Here is a 22,774-nt window from a genome sequence, read left to right as displayed (position 1 = left end):
GGTCTGGCAAGTGAAGGAAAGGGAGAAGTAATATATCTTCTGTAATATATGAAGTAATACATCATCTGTTTTTCTTCCTTTTATGAATGTTATCCAGTTCTTAAATCCTATGTTTTCTTGCATTCTTTTGTTCTGACACTGGATGAACTGGATGCAAACGCCTGTATATCTGAACAACAGCAACAATGTAAGATTAATTTACAAAATTAATAAAATGGTATAGCACAGTAAACGTGCATTATGTATATATTTTAGCCTTCAATACAGCACAACCACTAACACTTTTAAAACTACCTGATTAACTCTGACTTGAAAAAGTGATTTGTGTCATGTAATTACTACATTCAAAACATTAGAACACACTGTGAATTAATTTTTTCCAGTTGTTTTGTTTTCCCCGTTCAGGACAGCTTCCTGTTAACGGAGCAAAATAAAACTTGTCAAGTTAATGGTGGTTAATTTGCTCAGACTTCTAGTCTGGCGCCTCAATCGAGTGGATTTAACTAACCCTGTTGCCCTAGAAATGACAAAAGCATGCATATTTAAAAATGGGTTTTACTGTTAATATACAATAGTCCCATTTTTTCTTAAATTGGGAAGAGTACATGTTTCAGAAGCTCATTTACCAATAAACTCACACACGGACAAGGGCTCAGCTATAGGCGAGATGCACAGAACACGAGACACAGAGGAAGAGGTTTATGTACAGATTTCTGCCTTTCTATTGCTTTCTATGAACTGTATTCCTGTCCTTCTGTGCTTATTTTACTATCAATATATCAAAGGTTAACAGAAGAGATTTGTTCTTTCCTATCATTTTACCACAGTAAAAACATATCCATAAAACCTGCTGAACATGAACAGCTCCGAGAATGTTGTGGGCTAAATTAGAATTTAAACGTCAAGGGTCATTCCCTGACCCTTGTGTGTCTCGCCGACCAGAACCTGAGGAGCAGTGAGCTAAGACACTAGCAGTGGACACTACCAACATCACACACAAGGGAACCGGGGGTCTATAGGTGTTAAATGTCCCAGAGACCCTCTCAGAACCCTTACAGGTCAGTGCCCAGTCCTATTCTAGAACTAATGTACAAGAATGATTGGTAAATTAAACCTAATTTAATTGCATACCAACTTGGTAAATAAAAGGCCCAGATGCACCAACAGAGTTCTGCATGGCATGGGGCAACATCACGTGATGTCCTTCTCTGTATACTGCTTTGACACAATGCAGTGCGCTAAGGTATAAATACTGATCTGGCAAAGACTTTTAACAGGCTGCTACTCCCGTAAGGCTACCTATCCCATACCCGCATTTGGGATTGGAAAAAGGTTGATATTTGGCTGTAGGAGATCCAGGGCATGGAAAAGCTGGCTATGGAAACACCAGATGGTAACAAGGTGGGCACGATCTATGGCCAGCTTCACAGGGATTCCCGTTGTCTTTGGTCCTGCTGCAGAAATGTGGTTTGCTCCCTGTATTACAATTTCCTCGGGTTCAGAGGCTGCTCAAGGATGCCAAGTGGATTCAGGCGAACAAACAGAAGCTGTCCTAGACAGAGTCGGTCACTATGAAATACAGGGTTCTAGTGCCATGTCTGTAGTACATCATCATGACAAAATACAGCTGAGGTCCCACTTTTGCCAAGTGGTTCTTTCCAGCTGCTACCATCTCCCACCAGAGACACACTGAAAGCTCACACCCCAGGTATCTCATAGATCCTACACATACATTAATCATTCATATTACATATATATTGTATTAACTTGTATAAAACTTTGTGAATGGTGGCTTTTCTTTTTCCCCGATTGCTAAACCGTAAGTAAAGCAGGATCCTTTTCTTCTGCAAGAACAATGTGAGCCAATGGTAACAAAATGAAGAAGTGACAGTTCTTACAGTTTTTAATGTCCATTTGTGTGTTCGGAATGATTAAGAAGCTCACATGCTTATGCTGTATGTTCACACAATTAAGACACAGGGGTAATGGCTTTCTGTAATCTTCCCGTGAAGTGTACGACTCCCCACCAATGTGAAGTCAGGCTTGACTGTGTGCTGGGCAGCCCCACACACATCTCATTAAAACTGCACATGGCTTTTCATTTGAGGAAGATAACGAACACATCATCTTTTTTAATGACTTAAAAAACAGAATAACAAGGCCGCATTAACATACAAAAAAATTCTCCAATTTGGCATGTTTCATTAGTCATGCATTTCACAATGGACAGAATGAAATAAAAGTACTCCTGCAGACCAAGTGCGGTGACACTGTCACAGTCTGTTGGAGCTGTGTCAGAAATAACTAAAGTGACAAAATGATCAACACAGAAAGGGAGTCTTCGCTGGAACCTTAAGCCCTGCTCTTTCCACACAAAGACACTCTAATCAACTATCTGAACGGCCCCTGGCTCGTGATCTGTGTGCTGGATGAGTAAAGGGTAGTAACTCGTGGTTTTACCTGCTGATGAAGATGCACCTTTGTTTCTAGACCTGGACAGCCTGTGTGTCCTGTGGCTTGTTTGTGTCTGTGTGGGTGCCCACTCTGTTAAGTCTACACTCTCATCCTTCCTTGCGCTACTGCTGTCCCTGTCTCTGCCTGCCTCTCTGGTCGTGTGCGCCTCTGACACAGCTTGTCTGCACATGTGGGCAGCATCACCCTTCTGGGCGACGGTAGTTAAGGGTCCTGCACACTCATCAGAGCTGAGGTCGTCTTCTGAGAGAACATGGACTGTTCCTTTAGAGAGGAGGGGTGCTGGGGTGTCATCCACGACCGGGACGACAGGTTCCGTCTCTAATACCGTCCCGCAGGGTAACACGTGCCTAGTGTTGGAGTCCTCTTCCACATCGCTCTCCTCCCCACCTTCGAACAGTTCTGGGGTGAAGAAAAGGCTTTGGTCCTCCTCCTCCGCCTCATCTTGGTGCTCCACCACCGGGCACCCAGCCCCAGCCTTCGTACGGTCAGGGCTGGCAGCCGGCTTGATGGGGGAGAACGCCAAGACTGTGCATTCAGGACCTTCACCATTCTCGCCCGGCTCCCCACCGCCACTGAACTCTGCAGGGCTGCTCTGTCTGCCATCGGGCTGAGCTCTCCTCTCCTCGCTGGCTGCTGTCTTCACTGTTTTCACCCCTGCAGCTGGTTCCTGATGAGGGGCATCTCTTTGCTCTCTGCCAGGTGTGACGGAGCTGAAGATGGGCTTCTTAAATGAGCTGCAGACAGGTGTGGAGGTAAGCAGCATCTCGAATAGCTGGGGTGAGGTTCCCTGTGGCCTCTGTCCTCTACCCAGCTGTGCAGTGTTGACATCAGCACTGGTGCTCTCCTCAATGAGCCCCTCCTTCTGCCTGGGGGAAGACAGAGGCCGTGCTTGTTGATGCACGGATACCTGGTCACCTGTGCAAAAACACACCATGCGACACGTCAGCCTGCAACACGTCTTCACAGGAGGTTCACTGCACTAACTCAACTTTGGACTGTTTAAGACTTTGTCTGCTATACTACAGACCCATTAACAAAACTGCCCAGTGTCCGAGTCTGGATCTCAAGGTTGTCATTATGCAACATCTGATGTAAATGTGGGAAGCAGCGCTTTGAGTTCTGGACATATGGGTTGACACTCAGGATGTAAAAGCGACAATTAAAATATCCAATAACCCTGAATGGTCTAATCGTCCCCTGCCATATTTATGAACATACTCTTTGTAAGTGTGCTATGTGATGTAGTGATTTCCCTATGAATAAAATTCAGGAGACACAAACCCAGCCCCGGATTTAATGTGTTTTGTGTGCTTAGAGTCAGCTTTAACAGGCAAGAGAGTTAAAGCGAATACAGTGACGTTACTGTGTATTTACTGTTCTCGGGTGACATGTCAAGAAAGTGGGCTCGCAAATCTAAGCTGCGTTCAGATTGATACCTTCCTGTTCTATAGGTACGTTTTCTACATACACATCAAACGCTCTACAGCAGTGATCTTGTCAGGAAGAAGAAATCAGTGAGGGAAGAAATGCACATCACGATGAGGCATGGCAGGAGGCCCAGGTGAAGACAAGACGCCAGCAGAATGAAGGACAGCATTCAGCTCTCAGGCTCAGCTCATCCTCAGCTGAATACAGTCACCCCCAATCTAACTCAAGCAAAGGTCAATGGGATCTAATTAAAAGCAACAGTCTCACTCCTGTTGCAGAGTGCAGCCCGCGGGACAGAGTGCCATAATGAGACCACAACCCCCCCCCCCCCCCCAACCCCCGCCTCATATCCTCCCCCTTACCAAGCTTCAACCCCATCTGACATGCAGAGGAAACCCTCTATCCCAATTTCCACCTTCAACCTCAACCCCCGACTTCAGAAACAGCACGGCGCCGTGAGTAGCCGCTGCACAAACCGACACCTCTCACAGACAATGGTGACATACTGTATCTCTAAATAAAGGCTGCAGTTCCAGATCAGCAAAGTCCAAGCTTGACTCCAACGTCCTCTGACAAGGAGGGAACTGCCGGGCTGAGAGCAGGGTGAAGTGCTCCAGCCCAGAGTCAGAAAGAGGGAAACTACTGTACAGCCACCCCAGCACACAGGACACAAACTAGTCAGGAATCACATCCAGGGGGAACGAGTGAAGAATTCAGTGGAACACCTAGTCATTGGCTACAGAATTAGTCTCCATCCCTGGTTATAGAGAGTCCCAGTCCAGTTAGTCTTACAGGTCACTTGTAAGCACAAGTATGAGCAACACCTGTAAACTATTGATGATTCAAGAATTAAGTGAACTGTAGTCCATGAGAGCTGCCAAGTACTTAGATTTTAGTCCAAAATAAGGTCGGTTTTAACAAATCACCTGTTTAATTGATCACCACAGAATTGTTCCGTATCTTTAGAAATTGGTGATTTAATGGGAACCTGTGAAACCTGGTGGAGTTTGTGAGATCCCTGGGCTACATGATGACCATGACAAACCGAGGCACAGAGGAACACAGGTGGCATGGGCACGGGGCTGTCCTGCTCTGTGGGTGTCCCAGTATATCACTCTACCTGCAAGGGGGAGCTGGATCCCATCAGGAGCAGGTGCTGCGGACTGGCCAGCGTCATGCAGGCGTGCAGCGCCCCAGTGAGGACTGGCTGTGCCCCGTGGTGCAGCAGGGTCCGGGCTCCCGAGCTCTGGGGCTGTAGGCTCCCCCTGCCCTGCTGCGCTGACTGCCCCTGAACCCTGGTGTCCCTGGGAGAAGGAGATCAAGGACTGGAGCGCGCTGCTGAAGGTGGCATGGTGCTGCACCTGCTGACGCACCCACTTGGACAGACCTGAGGGCACACGGACGAACAGGGTGCTGAACACACGGGGTGAACACCTGATACTGAAGCGCAAAGATCTACACCACAGCGGAAACACTGTGTTTCCTTTCTTCTCTTTTCAGCATGGAATAAACCTTTACTTGTTTCTATACATATATATTTGCTTACTCAGCACAATATGTAAAAAGCAGCAAAGAGAACAAAGGATTACAGAAGCTATTCAACAGACTAGAGCTTTGAATCTCAGCAGCTCAGCCAAATTCAGCTCTGATGGACTTTCAGCTCCACCTAGTGTTTAATGAGCAAAACTGCACAAGCTCTTACAACACCTTCCACGTATTCGATTCCATTTCAGAGAGCAAGAAAGGAGTAGGACTGAGCTGTAAATAAAAACATTTGAAGGATAGAATTCCTTGGAAAGAACCTGAGCTCATCTTGGTGTAGTATAGCCTGTAGAATAAACTGAACAGTGCTGTGCATTGAGCAGAGATTACTGTGATTTACTGAACCTGAGATCAAACAAGTACTTGCAGCGTGGATTACCTGTGATGTATTTATTGGGGTTGCACCTGAACCGGTCGTCCACCAGAATGAGAGCCCCCCAGTCATTCTTGTGTCGGATACACCTGAGAGAAGACAGGGCAGGCAAGTCGTGTTAAAACCAACTATAGGCACTGGTCACTCCAGATGGAGGAAGGCACAGAAGCAAAGGTAAAGAGGGTGTGAATAGAGAGAAACGGCAGGGCTAGCAGACACACAGAAGGACAGAGAGACACGCAGACAGCGAAAGAGAGGCAGAGAGAAAAAAAGCAGAGGTAGACAGGAGCTAGCGACACAGAGAGACCAAGAGACAGAGAAAGACAGACAGAAACAGGGCTGGTCAAATAAGAAGTGCGATGCGTTCACAGAGGCGATGAGAGGATGACAGAAAACACAGAGAAGTAGCGGCACGTAGCCTGCAAGGGACTGTGCTGACCTTCCCAGAGCCTGGTTGAGAGCACGGAAGGCCTGCGTTTCATACCACTGGCTGCCCGGCAGGAGACCGCGAGCCTTACAGTGCTGGTCATTGTACTTCCTCTTCAGCTCCACCTGCCAGACAGCAGAGAGGCCCTTCAGTCTGTCTCTGACTCCCGCTCATGAACAAACACAGCTCCCACGTGCTCCCCTGTCCACTCTTCACTAAACCCTTCACTGTTAAAACTGCAACGGTTTTGGGGAATGTAAAATCTGGAAGAACTGGGATCCGAACACTTCTCTAAATGAACAAGCTTAGAAGCAATTCAGTTTTACATTATGAATGAAAAGGCATCCCTGTAGTTCAGAACAGATTGCCATAAAACAATGTAAAAGTCAACAGTGAACAAACACTTACATGGAAAAATAAGAAAAAAAATAGTTTGAAAAGCCCAAATTAAAATTAGAATTGTCATTTAGTTCCTGTCTTGAAAACCGTGTTATAAAATTCACCCTCTTCTGCACATGTTCAGTCACGTTTCTGCGACAGGAAAAGTAACAGCTTGTGACCTTTGTTTATTGTCTTTTTGGATGAAATATTCAGAAGCTGAAGCTGACGTCGGGCAAGCAGTCAAAACGATCAGAGCTTCTGTCAGGCGGCACCTGTTTAATGCACAATGCCTCTCTTCTCCTGAAGGGGGAATCAAGTGTATTGATCGAGAAATAATTTGATTAATCAGAGCTGTGGAAACTGAAGAGGAGGCGGGGAGAGCAGAGGACAGCAGCCCATTCCTGCAGACAACACTGAAGGCCCAAAGAGCTTTATACTTAGGTGCCCTCATGGACAGATTTGTTATGAAGGGGGGAAAAGAGAGGGGTGGAGGGAGGGAGAAACGCTAAAAAAAATAGACCAGATCCTTGCCACAGAAATGCCATGAAAACTCCATCAATTTTCACCCATCGCCCTGTATTTCAGCACTAACCTTTCTTGAATTGACAAGTGAAAAGTTCAGCTCCCGTCTGACAGAATGTGCTCAGGGACAGGCTGGAGAAGACCTCTAACCGTTTCTGACAGGTAAGTCCAGCCCCGTGGGCAGCTGTAGATGGCAGGTACAGCAGACACATACACCCCCCCGTCTTCCAGAAAACACACACGGCTCTCAGCTGGGACCCCAGGAGATCGCACCGAGTCACCCCTCCATTCACAGCTATTGACAAGGGCTGTTTCTGTTGGCGGACCTGCACGGCCACCCAGCTGGGATGATCCAGTATAAGACAAGTATTACACACTTCGAAAAGTTACACGGTTGCTTTAAAAATACGGATTTCCTTAGGACAGGTAATTAAAACACCATGTTTGAAGGTTATAACTGCAACAGATTCTGCAGCTAAGGAAAGGTCTAATTCTTAGAACCCTTATTTATCTCTTATTGGAGTTCCAAGTGTCAAAGTGACACGGGAAACTAGTTCTAAATGTAGAAGAAAACTGTGATATCCCAATAACCTCAGATGGTATGGTGGAGGCCTGATACAAAATCGCAAATTATTAAACTGAACGTGTTTTCCCGTGTTTTCAGATGTAAAGGAATAATTCATAATTCCTTGTGCTTGTATAGAGTATTTTAAACCAAGGGAACCCTACGCAGTTCACATATACCAACAACCCGGTTTTCCTCAATGGTCTTCCAGTCCAGTACTGCCCAGGTGCGGAGTTGCTTGGAGACATCAGGCTACAAGGTGTTAATAAAAAGGTGATATCCTCAGGACAGTTAACTACAAGATGGGTTAGATGGACCAAAGAGCCTCCTTGTAACAGTTGTAACAGGTTTTAAAACCCTTAAACATAAGTGGACTACACACCAAATGTGTTCAGCAACTCTATGCCTTTTCATCAATCTATGCCTATGAAGATCAATCCATCTAACCAAAGAAAGCAATGGTCAAAGTGTCTTGTTTTTGTGAGGCCCGGTTTTATGTGTACTAAATCCCACATATTTTATAAATATATATAAGCTTGTCTCTCTGACTGTGCAAACTTTGCTCTTTGTAAAACAGGAAAGTAGTAACCAAACCTCAATCTGTCCAATAGCCCACTCAAGTCTGCAACCCTGACCCCAGAAACTCTGTAGGGGCTGTACGATGCTACAAAACTATTCCAGTTGCACCACAAGGGTTAAACCATCAACTTCAGGACCCAGTCGTGAAAGTAAAGGCCAGTAGCCAGGGGGCTACAAATGTCATCTGAATCAGACAATCAGAATCCATTTCAACATCCAGCCCTTCAATCCCCTGCACCATGTCAGCACTCAATACAACATGACAGCTTGCATATGTGAAAAAGCCAATTCTCGCTCCTAGCGAATATCCTAAATGTGCAGGAAACCACAGGCTAAAATGGATTAGTTAAAATGTCAAAAGATAGCATTTTTTCCCTCTTGTACCTGTTCATCCTTAAAAACATACACTTAGCCATCAGGCATGCTTTACAGATGAGTTCGCTATGCTGAGCAGTGCGAAGCAGCCTGTGGTGGCCTCAGCCATCTTGTGTCTGTCAGAGAGATTCCCAGTTGCTCCATCTCTGGCAGTGTCAGTGGGCTCACTCTCTTGACAGCTGAACACTGCCGACGCCGAGCTGCACCTGCCTCTGCTGCAGAGCGCAGCGGCTACACCAGGAACACACTTACTGACAGACTGTACAGCACAGTGAGCTACACTAGGACACAAAATAACACACTGACAGACTGCACATCCCAGTCCGCTACACCAGGAACACACACACTGTCAGTCTGCACATCCCAGTCCGCTACACCAGGAACACACACACTGTCAGACTGCACAGCACAGTGATCTACACCAGGAACACACACACTGTCAGACTGCACAGCACAGTGATCTACACCAGGAACACACACACTGTCAGTCTGCACATCCCAGTCCGCTACACCAGGAACACACGCACTGTCAGACTGCACATCCCAGTCCGCTACACCAGGAACACACGCACTGTCAGACTGCACATCCCAGTCCGCTACACCAGGAACACACACACTGTCAGACTGCACATCCCAGTCCGCTACACCAGGAACACACGCACTGTCAGACTGCACATCCCAGTCCGCTACACCAGGAACACACGCACTGTCAGACTGCACATCCCAGTCCGCTACACCAGGAACACACGCACTGTCAGACTGCACATCCCAGTCCGCTACACCAGGAACACACACACTGTCAGTCTGCACAGCACAGTGATCTACAACAGGAACACACACACTGTCAGTCTGCACATCCCAGTCCGCTACACCAGGAACACACTCACTGTCAGACTGCACAGCACAGTGATCTACAGCAGGAACACACACTCTGTGCAGAGGGACCGGTACACTGTTTTAAACTACTGGAGATGATCAGTAGTTAAAAAAACCTAGGAAGATCAGTTTTAACACAACCTTGCGAGGGATGACAGCAAGCAAGTTCTTCTTCAGCTCTGCTACTCGAACTCACAATCCCCCATGATGTTACTTCGCGAAAAGTCACAGGGAGCCCGTCTCTGATCCTCGCAGTCGTCATTCTGCTTCCCTCCTCCTCTCCATCTCCCCCCAGGCAGCTGCCCCTTGGGCAACTTCTCAGTATGCAGCGTGGCTGCTGCCCTTACCCTTTGGGCGTTCAAAGATGCTCGCAAGAACGCTAAGAGCCGCGGGGCAATGAAGAAGTGATCTGGGGCTACGGGCGTTAAACGCTTTCGGCGCTGTCAGACCCGAGCAGGCTGCGCTTGCACGTCTCCCTGCCTCGGCCGCGCCGCGAGGGGCCAAGCTCTGAGGGACTGCGATGTTATTCAAATCAGCGCCACCGAAACCCTGTCCTGAATGGCAACCCCGATCCGTTTCCAGCGGAGCGGAAGTGGAAAAGGAAAAAAAAAAATCAAACCCTTCCCCCAGAGGGAGAGAGGGCTGCCGCCATGGCCGGCCGCGGCGGAGGGCGGCTGAGAAGTGTCAATCATCCGCGCGAATCCCCACGGTGACAGACCCAGAGAGGACAACTCACTCAACTCACTCTGACAGGACAATCAAAAACAGAAAGGTCAGCGCTACCTGCTAAGGACAGGACAAACACAACGGAACCTCTTTGTGATCACGAAGAAAAAAACAGGGGTTTGAATATTAAACGTTTCGGCTGTGGAGCCTTCTTCGGGTGTGAAGGAACAACCTTTACTTGTTCCTATGCAGCCTATGCATACTGACGTGGCTACCTACTTAAACTACTTCTTTAAAAGCTAAACTTGAGGGAGGAGAAAGGTTTTAAAACGTAAAGGGTGTTCCTGAAGGCAGCAGGAAAGTGGGGGGACAATAACTAACAACTCTAATTTCCTCATGACCTCTGACATCTGACCAAGCACTCTGGCTTCTCCTATAACCTTTTGTGTCTGAGCACTCAAAGACGTTGAAGAGGAGATAGAGGATGTAATAACAACACGAGCATCTGCAAGGTGGTGCATATAGTGCTTAATGCATGAAAGCTGGAAGAAAATACAGTATTTCAAGAGAAACAAAATTTATTACAAAAAGATATTCCATAGGTGATGAATTCTAGCAGCATCCTACCTTCACGATACTCCAGGAAAATAAATCAATATATACAGAGATAATAAGTGGAGTAATTTTCCTCACTTAAAAATCACTTACCAGGAAGTCCTTAAGGATGTTAAAGGTCATATTCACAAAACACGTCACCACAGGTTTTCATCTGCGTTTTCCCAAAACGAACATGATAGGATGATCATAAATACTTAAAAATGTACCTGAGCAGTGACTAGCTGGCAGTTTGAATACGCCTACGAGACATCATGTTTTAAAGAGATTGATTTTCCCTTTTTGAAAATCGCTTGATGACTCTAACAAGGCAGAAAGTGCTTGCAGGCTTGGTATCGACGCTGCGGATGAGGCCGGAATCTGGCTCACTGTCTCCCTCTCACCTGCAAGTCTTTGATGTTGGGGAAGGGGATTCCGATGGTGACCACGGCCCGCGCGTTGTCGTCCGTGAAGTCCAGCCCCTCGCTGACTTTTCCTCTGCACACCGCTATGAGCAGCGCCCCTTCTGGGAAAACGAGCAGCAGCCGGCAATCAGAACTTCACTGCACTGCCTGTTGCCGTTTAGAATTTATAATATCAATAATACTTCCTTACACTTATATAGCACTTTCCTGGACACTCCACTCAAAGAGCTTTTCAGGTAATGGGGATCCCCTCCACCACCACCAGGGTGCAGCCCCCACCTGGATGATGTGACGGCAGCCATAGCCATACGCCACATGTGATCCCACGGCTTGGACTGTATCACCCACAGCACCAGGGGGTGAGTGAACCAGGAGCTCAGCACAGGGGAGGGTAAAACCAGGCCTGGCTCTGTGCCTTTGTATTAGTGCCTGAGCTTTACCTCTCTGCTTGACGGCTTCATAGTACGTCTGCAGCAGCTCATCAAAGTCCGCCTTGTCCCCTCCCTTGGGCTCGGTGATGACGGCTTTCCTCTCTTCCATCTTCCCCCACAGGCCCGTGTGCATCCAGCGCTCCCTCAGCTTGTCCAACATCTGATCGGAACCACACACAAACACTCTCCTTAAACCCAGTTTATCACAATGCACGAGCCATGTGACCTGGATTTGGCAACTCAGATCTTACTCAAGGCTGGTTTGGGTGGAAATACCAGTTCTTTGGCTGGATTGTGGTCACAGAGGAATATCAGTTTTAAATATTTTATGTCAAGACTTACGGGTTCCCATTTACTTCATAAAAAGAGGCTGACATGGATTTATTTGAAGAAGCTCAGCGGTCTTTGAAATATAAGCACAGAGGAACGAGCAAGACTTGACCAGCTCAGGGGAAGCAGCTGGAGTTTTCAGGAGCGGCCAGCTGGTGAAGGGTGTGTGTTCTCTGAGCCCTCTCTGTCCTGCGTGTCCCACGATCACACTTGGCAGCCGGGGCACACCGGGACAGGAGGAGACACTCTCCTCCACACTCGCTCCTGCCCTGGGTGCTGAACGGCTCCAGCGCTTAACACATGCGCCGTGCTGAAAGGGTGGAATAAGCAGCTACTTTGGAGCATGTACATGTTATAACTGACACCAGTGATGATGAAAAAGGGTCCATGCCAGGGTCAGGCTGCCTCCCAGAGGAGCATTAACCTCCAACAGCTCCCTCTTCCAGCTCACCCGGGGAAGCCTGCTGCCTGCCATTAGCTCCATAGCTGCAATCAGACAGCCAGTTAAGTGCCGCTGTCCCTGCAATCCATTAATACTATGATTCTTTCATAAAAGCTGGGACTTTTAAGTGCTTTTTAATGCCAGTATGCAACTACAGCCTTTTTAAGTGTGTATACGCATGTGCATATATACCATTTTCCCAATAAAAGCCTAAGCATAGAATTCAAGACACTTTCTTTTCAGAGTGACAAGTCTGATCAGAAAGCAAGAATTCCTGTTCTTTCTCTGAGGTTTTCCCTAACTGGTTGGATTCATTTCACCCCTGCCCTGAGGATAGTCCATAGTCCTGCACACTGTTGTACACTCCTGCACACTGTTGGACACTGGAGAACACTGTTGTACACCCCTGCACACTGGCAAACACTGTTTTACACTCCTGCACACTGTTGGACACTGGAGAACACTGTTGGACACCCCTGCACACTGGCAAACACTGTTGTACACTCCGGCACACTGTTGTACATTGGCAAACACTGTTGTACACTCCGGCACACTGTTGTACATTGGCAAACACTGTTGTACACTCCTGCACACTGCTAGGACACTGGTGAACACGGTTGGACGCACTGGTGAACACGGCTGGATGCACTGTTGGACACACTGGCGAACACCGCTGCACACTGTTGTGCACCACTCTTCTTCCTTCAGATCACAAACACTAACGGAAGAAACATAAACAACTGTGCATGTTTAGTCAGACAGGTCAAACAGGGGTTAAGCACGTTTGTGTAAATTTAAGAGCAGGGTGTTGGCCTCAGCCTCATTCATATTAAAAAGCTATTAAAGTGAGCAATGCAGGACGGCAGAGATGATAAGCAAGAAAGCCATCTTGAGAAATGCAGACGAACCCTATGGGGAACAAAATGTTTTTGGTAGAAAGTAAGCTGCTGCCGGGTACTGCTTGTACATTTTAAGTACATGCTATAATGCCAGTTAACCTAACATTGCAGGACTCAGCAAAGTCAGAAACTGTTAGTGCACAGCTACTGTAGGTGCTGTACACATTTTTTCTCCCCCTCTCATTTTTTTCACCTGGCAGAAAGTTAGTGTGTTTAAACTCTCTCCATAATAAAATCATTGTTGCTGTGCTCTTGTTAGTGCAAAAAGTCATTAATTCTCGAGGGAGGAACATTGATCTAAAAGCCCTTTCCCTCGCAGAGCTCTCCTCACGTCTCTGCCGTGCGGATTTTCCTCTCGAATAAGCATGGCTTCCCAATCAAAAAAAGCATCTTCACTGGGCTGGAAATGTGTTAGAAGGGTCAAGCAGAAGTTCTTCTTGCAGTCAGCAGGAAACTTCTCACGCGGGCGAAGGGGGCTCTGCTCTGGGCCTGAGACACGCCAGCGCTGGCCGGACAGGCTGCCTGACAGGGTGCGGCTGTGGAAGGTGCACCTTTTGGCACGGCCTCTGCTTTCGGGATAAATTTGGGCTGCCAGACACGCAACCTGTGTCACAAATATGCTCATGAAAGCCTTTACCGCATGAAGAGCAAATTATAGCAATATTACAACCACAGTTTTACCAGGAGGTATATTCTATTGTAGGCACTCGTTAAAAAATAACAATGGATATATATAGCCTAAATGCCGGTCAAACTTTATTCTCAAAGCCAACTTGATTATACCCCTCCCTGCACACCTTTCATCAATGTCTGCAAATACGCAGAAAGGGAGATTTCTAAGGACTGGCGGTGTATTTTGGGAAAGAAGCAACATGTCAGGCAACCTGCTCCTCGTTCAGCCTTTTAGAATCCCCACCACAGCCCCCCCCTGGGAGCCTAAAGGACAGATGAAAGATGAGACAGATGAGTGTCTGCGCTCTTGGATTGTTCCCGCGCCTGGCAAACAGCGATATTTAACCAGCGGCTTTCTCTGAATTATCGGCCATGGTAGTCTCAGAAAATCTCCACGGCCTGGGATGAGTAATGCAAAGACTGTCTGGCTGGCTGTTGGGAAAGAAAATGACTGCTTTTCTAAGATACTTCACAGATTCCAATCGCTTCATCTTCAGACACTGACGGCCTCCTGGTGCACCTTCAGATCTTCTCAGAAGGCAGAGGAAGCGTCAGAAAAAAAAACCTCCCTTGGTTAACGGAGGAATGTTGGAAATAAGGAAATAAAAGACTGAATCGGGGTTTCCTCTTCAAACATAAAAAGGCGAGCAAAACCAGTAGGCAAGGGCAGCACATTTTTTATCTACCTGTTTCAAAAGCCCAGCTGGTTACAAATCAAGGGAAAAGTCAAACCACATGCACAATCAAACTGGGTATCACAAGCCCAGCCAAGGGTGCTTGTGATTTTAAGACGAAATGACACCATTTCAACGGAGCAGAGAAGCCACGAGCAGTAGGGAGGAGGGGTTCCATCAATAAAACATGATGCTTTGCAAAACTGTAACACTGCATCTACCAGAGACCCAATTGTCTAAGTTTACAGGACCGCAGACAAATGTTTATCCCACTACTTCTTCTCAAACCCGACACGGGATTCGCTGAATTATTCATCTTACGCACAAAGAGAACTTTCTTTCACTGGGGTCAGCGCAAAACAAAACAGCCGTCATCTGCATGACTGATCCTGGGGACTGAAACCTTCAGAACTCAGCACAGAAACCAGCAGGAAAATAAAGAGAGATAAATAAATGCATTAAAAAAAACAAGACCATTCCTAAATCTCCTTATTTAAGTGCTATGTTATTAAGGCGGGCCAGAAAAGTCAAGCTCGTGATTCTCATTTATCCAGTAAACTCTGTTAACTTCTGTATTAAGCAAATGTAAATTCATAATCCACTGAGTCAATATTACATCTTAAAAGCCTGGAATACATAGATGTAAAGCCTCATATAGCTGGTTAAAGTCTCTACGATTTACAGACCCACTTAAACTGGGGAAATACAATAACATGCCACCTTAAAAGCAGCTGGCTGGCACCATAATGGTTCTAATGCTTTTATCTCCCAGACTCTCCATGTACACGTTACCCACTGTCTGCCTCGATACGGGCTTTTCATTACACTTGCAATTTCCACATTCTTCACCTTTACAGAGCTTGTACTGCTTCAAAAGTTGTAATACGAGCTTGAGACTCAAAGGGAAGACTGAAGTCATTGCTGGGCTCCACCAATCATTATTGCACATAATCTTCATCTTAAATAGGGAAGACAATAGCAGCCGATATGGGACAGATTTCTTTAAAAATTACGCCTATTTGAAAATCTGGAAGAGGCATTTAATACACAGAGTCAGCTAGTACATTTCAAAAAGGAAGGGACAATCTAGCTAAACCAAAAATAACTTTATGCCTACCCCCCTCTCGTAAAATGTTGTCAGTTTTATGTATGAATAAGTCATACACTATACAAGCCTTTCAGCATGTGGCACTCATAACTAATTTAGAATCGTTATCTGCCAAAACTGCCGCAATTTCCAGAGCCACCGCAATGCAACAAAGGAATGGGAATGTCAGTCTCACACTTGGCTGAACTGCAGGTGCAAAAACTAAATGCCAGCAGTAGCGCAAGGAGACCTGGTGCCCAGCCGGACACACAGGGAGAGCTACACACTCAAGGCACTAAGGCACAATAGTCTGTCGCACCTGAGTGACGACACTGAACTCCAGTTTCAATACGTCTCATCTACATATATGCATGCAGGTGCATCAGCAAGCAGTTATATGGGCTTGTGTGCTGCTCATCTGATCAAACCAAAACAGCAGTGTGAAGCCATGGCTGTGTGTTTGCCTGACTCCCAGGCCTCCTCAGTGCTTCAGCAGGCTGAGGACCACACACAGCCCATCCACAGCTCTGCTTCATGGGTTATTCAAAAGCCTGCCTTGCACACTCAATTAGAGCAGTCCAGAATCTCATGGGTTAGCAGCTAACAAGCAAGAGCAGACCCAGTCAGGCAAGCACAGCATATAAACACACACACAGGCACACGGAAAGTGGTGGCTGGGTTGGATGGGGAGGGAAGGGGTGAGAATTTCAGACAAGCCGCACCAAATTCCTGCCCTGGGTGAGTCAGTCTGGCATATCGCTAGCACTGTACAGTTTAGTCCTCGCCCCCTCACCGTTCCACAACACCCACACGCACTGTACTGGGGGCTGTTTTGGCATTTCGGCTGTGACTGGAGGAACAGCCCCTCCCAGGTGTGCAGAGAGGGAAGAGGTGCCAAATGCTGATCGATTGCCCACTCGCTTGCCCTCCTCCGGCAGGTGACTCACTGCACAGCCCTCAGGGCTCCAGCTTTGATCATCGTACCACTGACTGGTCTCAGGTGTCCCAGGCCACTACAGCAGATATCAGCAGAGAGTGGGGTGGTCATATGTCTCCCATGCTGTTCATGCCCACTGCCTCATTCAGAGCATTCACCCCTCCAGCGAAAGGGTGAGAGGGTTAATTTTTCTAAGCTCATGCGGAGGTGATGCTACAAAATGGAATAAACACTATTTAGTAAGCGTGCGCAGGCACAACAAAAGGTGAATAATTGATCACCATTTTCTGGGCAAAGCGTACGCCTCACTCAGCTTTGAAGGCCCGGGAGAGAGGGCCAGCGGGATCTCTCTGTGGAGACGATGACAAAGTGCCACTCCACTCCAGGCAAGGGAAGGACTGAACTGCGTTCTCTCTGCCATCTCTCCACACTGCGGCCCAAAGCGCCTCCTGTGCACCAGCGAGCCATTAATGTTTTAATACGCGCTGTAAATAATGAAAAGGAGCAACGGTGACAGCAGTAACAAAACACGGAAAGCTCAGCACGTCCAGCAGCACCAGCGGCAACTGAAGACATGAACCAGCTGCAAATAATTCAGTAATTACATGTTGCAGCACTGTGCACTCCAAAGACAAGGCTTCACACCGCCTTTCCTGTGCCCCCTCTGTCATAGAAATGGTGGGGCTGGGATGAGATATTGGATTGTCTTGATCAGTTGCTACTTCACAGGATGTTGCCCCTAGAAAACACTGCACAAACACCGTAGAGTGCTCTGTTTTTCAAGGTCGAGCTTCCATTTCAATTCCTCTTATTCTTGCTCTGTATTCAAAAAAGTCTCTGTATTCAAGGCAACCCCTGAACGTCTCCGAGTCAGAAAGCAAGCAAACAAAAGCAAAATCAACTGAGCCTTCGATCCCACCTCCACTGGTACAAAGGAAATAACCTGAGCTTCCAGAACTGAATTCACGCAAAGTGACTCTTAGTCTGTTGTGTCAGATAGAGATTATAAAGAAGCGTCTCACAATTAACTTATTAACGCAAACACATGACCTCAAACTCTTGCTTTGCAAGCAGTAGCGTCATGCATGTTTTATCTTAAGGCTGGTGCCATACAGGCAGAATAAAACAGCAAAAGACCCATCCAGATCACTGGGTTTGCTCTGCAGACTTGAGATGAAGACAGGTGCGTGAGCCCGGGCTGGGGGAGAGGCGGCAGAAAGCAAGGCGCCCAGCGAAGGCACGCGCCTCAATGAAAGGCTGCTCTGGGCTGGGAGGGGCTGCTCTTTTCCTGCACGGCGTCAGGGAGGAGGTCCAACCTCCGGGAGCACAGCCTGGGAATCCTGCCCTCAGCCAAGGCTTAAAAAGCCCCCACTTTGAGATAAATGCTCTTCTGAAAGGAGGTGTGCAGGGAGGTGGGATGGGGGGGCTAGGCCTGCTGCTATCAGCTTCAGACCCATCAACCACTCAAGTTCTAGTGGGTCCAGATAAGATCGGGTGAGAGGAAGGCATGCCACTGCTGGGGTATCACGGGCCATAACAACACTAAAGGGGATGGCGCCATAACCACAGAATCTTCTAATGATCTGTGTTAACTGAGCTCTGCTAGCTCACTTTGGTAGGCTGATTCTTCTTCCCTGTAGCTAAACCCCTTTAAATAACAGGAATGGCCGACAGGTTAACTGACCGATAAGGCAGACGAACTGACTGTCCGACTGTGTTTAATACAATGAAGTACAACCACACAAACACATTGCAATTCACAGAATGGTGTACAATGCGCACAGTCGCTCGCAATTCCCTCATGGTTTCAATCAGCAGAGTGTTTCGTAGTGCAGCCTGTAATCTAAAACAAATTGGCATGAAGTTCTAATGAACAAGACAGCATTAGGGCTGTCCACCTCACCTGTGCTGCAGGGTAAAGCAAGCCTGGAAACGGGCAAAGAGTGTTAAAGGGTTGTATTCTTTGTTAAGCTATTATCCGACCAGAACAAAACAAAACAAAATGAAAAAGAAGATGATTAAGAAATGATCCAATGATTTATGACCGAAGAGAGTGCTGAACAGTGCGTTAGACAAAGATCTAGCTGTTTTTGAAACCCCACCCCTACCCTTGCTAGGTTTGAGTTTCAGTTCAGGATTCTGCTAAATGTCTCCACCTAAGTGGCTGGGCTAATTGGAAAAGTGATATTCGTGGTCAGTGGATGCAGTGCCAGGCTTGTTATTGTTACCAAACCCTTACTGGAGGCAGGGGTACAGTGTCCCTCATTGATCTGCTGCTCTGGATCTTGTCATTCTGCCCTGTATAACTCCAAAACACAAATCTGCCTACAGGAGGAAACAGGGCAAACACACCGCGCAGCTCATCAGAGCTCACATACGCACTTCCAGATGTTCAAACACTAACAACGCACTGCTTCACAGCACCAATTTGAAACTGTAGAATGAGAAAATTGCAATAAACCTGCTTTTCCCCTCATTAATGGAGCTATTAGAGCATCTGGACCCTGGGAAATACAGAACTGGCAGTAGTTTCTCTCTCTTCAGGTTACATTACACTGCAGAGAACTAGGTTTCATCTATAAATAAGCTTTTTACTAGCATTCCCGTCTCTTGTTTAACTTCTAAGCTGCTTGAGCGTGCCAGGGATGAAACATTTCCAAAGCATTTGCACAACATGCCAATAAATTCTTCCTAGTGCAGGAGCCCAGTGCACTTTTCAGCCACTTGTTATAAATGTTTTGCAAAACGCAAACAAAAAGGCGGAACTGTTGACTTTAGCCACTTGAACTTCAAAATTACAGAAATCTAAAGCCTTTTTAATCAGCGATCAGATTCGTTTTTAACACAGGATCAATACCTGTACTGAAGGTGTCGTCATAACACCTGCTAGGTCTGTATTCTAGTCACCCATCTCTGAACTTTTCTTATTCTCATACCTCCTGCTCTCCTCATTGCTCTGTGTGCAGTGTCAAGGTACAAGAGCTCTCCTCTGTGTCTCCGTGTTATTAATCACAGCCACACCAGGCTCCCTGCAGGGAGAACCAGCATGGAATTCTGCTCAGTCCCCGCTTCCTGCACAGTGAAACTTAATCTCCTAACCAGCAGAACGCATGTGTTTTCTAATAAGCACTGTCAATATTTTAACTCAAGGGAGAAAAAGGACAACTTTGTAGCTGTACCACTTTTACATCTTCCAAACTACCATGTTTTCCAAAGCTACAGTGAATACATTTCTGTCTCAGAGGCGCCAACCACCAACACAAGTTTTATGAAACAAGTCATCACCACTCCATAATTTATTATACTGCAATGTTATTTTTCAAATGATACGCAGCATGCTCTTTCATATTAAGCATAGTTTTTCAAACGCTGAAAAGTGATGAGATATGAATCCACACCTTTTTCTTTGATCCCCACAGTAAACGTCCAACTTTTATTCCCATCTTTTTCAAATAAACCCATCCGTTTCAACCAAGAACATCTCAGGGCCCTGTCTTCTTACTGGCCTGGAGCAATAAAGCCACACAGCATACATACTTCCTAGTACCCTATAAAGGAGAACAGAGGCAGATGTAATGCATGAAGATCTACACACAGGCAGGCCGAAGCTGCTGTAGAGATACCACGCTCTGGTAACCCTGTGAAATAAACAGGCTTCTCATAAAAAAAAATTGCAGGGTATTTTGGTTCAGCTAAGTAGCTTTCCTGAGTAAGGCCCAGAGACAGAAGAGTGTGGTGAGTGGCCGGTAAGATTTATAGGCATTAGCGATTTTCCTGCAGCGTGCTCTGACTTTGATATGACACATATTGAATAGATCGCCCGGCTTCAGGCGCCAGGCATGATGCATCTTCACGCAGACAGCTCGGCGACATCAGCCCTAATGGTTCTTATCTTAATCTGGTTTAAAAGCATCTTGCATTTCTGAATGATCTCTTCACTTTCCGAAATTCACTTTTTATAAGTTTTTTTTCAGGTTTTTTTTCTCTTCTCTAAACCGAAGCGCCATCAGGAGTCTATGTTGCGCAATAAAAGAGTATACGCACGAAAAAAAAAAACAACAAATACAGGATTAATCCAGCCCTCCACTTTAACCTTTCTCACAGTTTAATGATAAGCGTCTCACAGAAACAAATGAGCTGACTGCACAGTCATAATTCTGCAGTGAGGGTGTTCCTTTAAAAAAATCAATTTGCCATCTCCTCAGCTCTATCTCCTACACAGACGGGACACTCAGGCTCCAGCACAGCGAGCACAGTGGCCCAGCTCCAGGACCCCAAAAGGCTTCAAATTAAACGACCCATCCACTCATGTTTTAAAAGCTGACTGCAAATTAAATATTAATAAACAGCCATGGAATCCTTACGAGTGCATCAATAATGGAAATATTAAAAACTATAGGATATTTATATCAGGAAAAAACATGCCTTTTCCCCCCTTAACCAAGAAAGATACCAAAATCTTAAAGGATTTATATCTGAAGATATGAAGAACTCTCATCTTTCTTCTTCTGCAAGAACAGTGCAGTCTGCTCCTTTCAGAGCCGAAGGACAACAGGCTTCTGAACCGGCCTTCACGTGATTCAAACAGAACTGGAAAGTAAATGTACAAGACAAGTTTGGGTCCTCTTTTATCTTCATCTACTAATATCCCCCACCCCCCCCCCAAGGAATGATTTTAACGAAGAACTTTCAAATCTCCGCAGTTAGTGCTCTGTGAATGAGTCACCTACTCCCAGAAACCCATTAGGACATCTGCTGCTTATTAACCCTTTGGCACACGAACCCGGGGGCGACTCGGCAAACCCTCAGAACAATCCTAATGATCCGGCCGCCCCCTGTTTTGCTTTCCAGCATCGGCCCAGAGCCTAAGCAAGGGGAAAACCTAACTGGGCCTTGACTGACACAATGCTCTCTTGCCATCGGAGTATGAGGCCTCAGCGTGCGGTCGTTTTCTTAATCGCCTGCAAACGAACGAGCTGGGGGAGTCGAGAGAGAGCTGGGCTTCGGAAGCGAAGCCTCTGCCTGCCTCATCACAGCAGCTCGCTCTGCCTCCGCTCCCCTCCCCGACCACGCAGAGACATCTGAGAAAGTTACCAGAGCCCTCGGAGGATTCGTTCTGACAGACGGCTTGAATGGAAATAAATTATTCATGCCAAATGCATAACAAACAAAGGAGGACAAAGTATTTATCAATAGGATCCTATAAGCAAACTTGCAAGTGAAAGGGGATACAGGAAAATGCAAGGTTGAATTCTGAGGTTTGAGAGGCATTTATAATACATTACTACTGGATTACAGCTTGAGGGCTGCCAATACATCTAATGGACATGCAGTTGGCTGACGTGTGAGGGTTTGATATTTTTCTCTTCTCGTCACTCCTTTAAGTCAGGAATGTGATTAGCTTTTTTATGTCTTTTAGGCAGAACGGAACGCAGAACTTGTATTTGTGAAGTTTCACACCACATTTGAAATAAAGGGGTCATGCCTGCCCAGCCCCTACAACGTGTGGTCTCCGACACCACCTAGTGGGCATGAAGTGGGACTGCAGAGTGGCCGTTCCACTAAATGACTGTCTAAATGTATGGTGGTTAATTATTACACGTCGGGAAGAAGGAGCTGGACTCACCTTATATGACGGCAGGAAGCACAGCACTCCGTGTGCCACGGCCTGGCACACACTGAGCAACAGGGCACCCACCTCGTCCTGGAAGGCATAGGTCTCTGTGTGCTGGAAGGTGGCACACAGCTTCCGGCCTTGAGGCCCCGCGCCAACTGTGCCCACCCACACCTGCGACAGCAAAGTGAAGCCATTAGGAGCCCCACTGGGGGAGGGGGACAGACAAAGCGGCGTGTGCAATCACATGCATCCGAAAGCGTTCTGTTCAGAAGTGTGCTGCTCGTCTGTGGTTCTTAAGTGTGCAACTGAACTGATGGCGTGTATGGTGCTAGAATTTGCCCTACTCTTTTTATCCACAAGCTGCAAGGAAAAGCACATTTGTTTGGTGCTAAGCTGTGGGTTTAAAGCAAACTATGGGGTTAGCTCTTTGCCTCTTGTACGATGATGAAATCCAAAG

At 46.8% G+C, this 22,774-nt stretch overlaps 1 protein-coding gene across 3 annotated transcripts in view; it reads right to left on the bottom strand.

Moving 5' to 3' along the window:
- Window positions 1–537: 537 nt before the first annotated feature.
- The window catches only part of brip1 (BRCA1 interacting DNA helicase 1), a 42,359-nt gene continuing 20,122 nt past the window's right edge, over window positions 538–22,774 (bottom strand). For 2 of the 3 annotated variants that reach the window (XM_088906655.1, XM_088906656.1), the window contains exons 14-20: window positions 22,327–22,488; window positions 11,669–11,819; window positions 11,208–11,329; window positions 6,258–6,370; window positions 5,825–5,907; window positions 5,024–5,290; window positions 538–3,390 (exon numbers count right to left, since the gene is read on the bottom strand). In XM_088906655.1, coding sequence (XP_088762781.1) covers window positions 2,384–3,390; window positions 5,024–5,290; window positions 5,825–5,907; window positions 6,258–6,370; window positions 11,208–11,329; window positions 11,669–11,819; window positions 22,327–22,488 — 1,905 coding nt within the window. In that variant the 3' untranslated portion in view covers window positions 538–2,383. The remainder of the gene's footprint in view (window positions 3,391–5,023; window positions 5,291–5,824; window positions 5,908–6,257; window positions 6,371–11,207; window positions 11,330–11,668; window positions 11,820–22,326; window positions 22,489–22,774) is intronic. The other variant, XM_088906657.1, reaches the window with a different exon arrangement.

This window comes from Atractosteus spatula, chromosome 27 (assembly GCF_055471065.1).
Source record: "Atractosteus spatula isolate fAtrSpa1 chromosome 27, fAtrSpa1.hap1, whole genome shotgun sequence".
NCBI lineage: Eukaryota > Metazoa > Chordata > Actinopteri > Semionotiformes > Lepisosteidae > Atractosteus > Atractosteus spatula.
The sequence above is the reverse complement of the archived record's forward strand: the minus strand, read 5'-3'. Positions and strand labels throughout refer to the sequence as shown.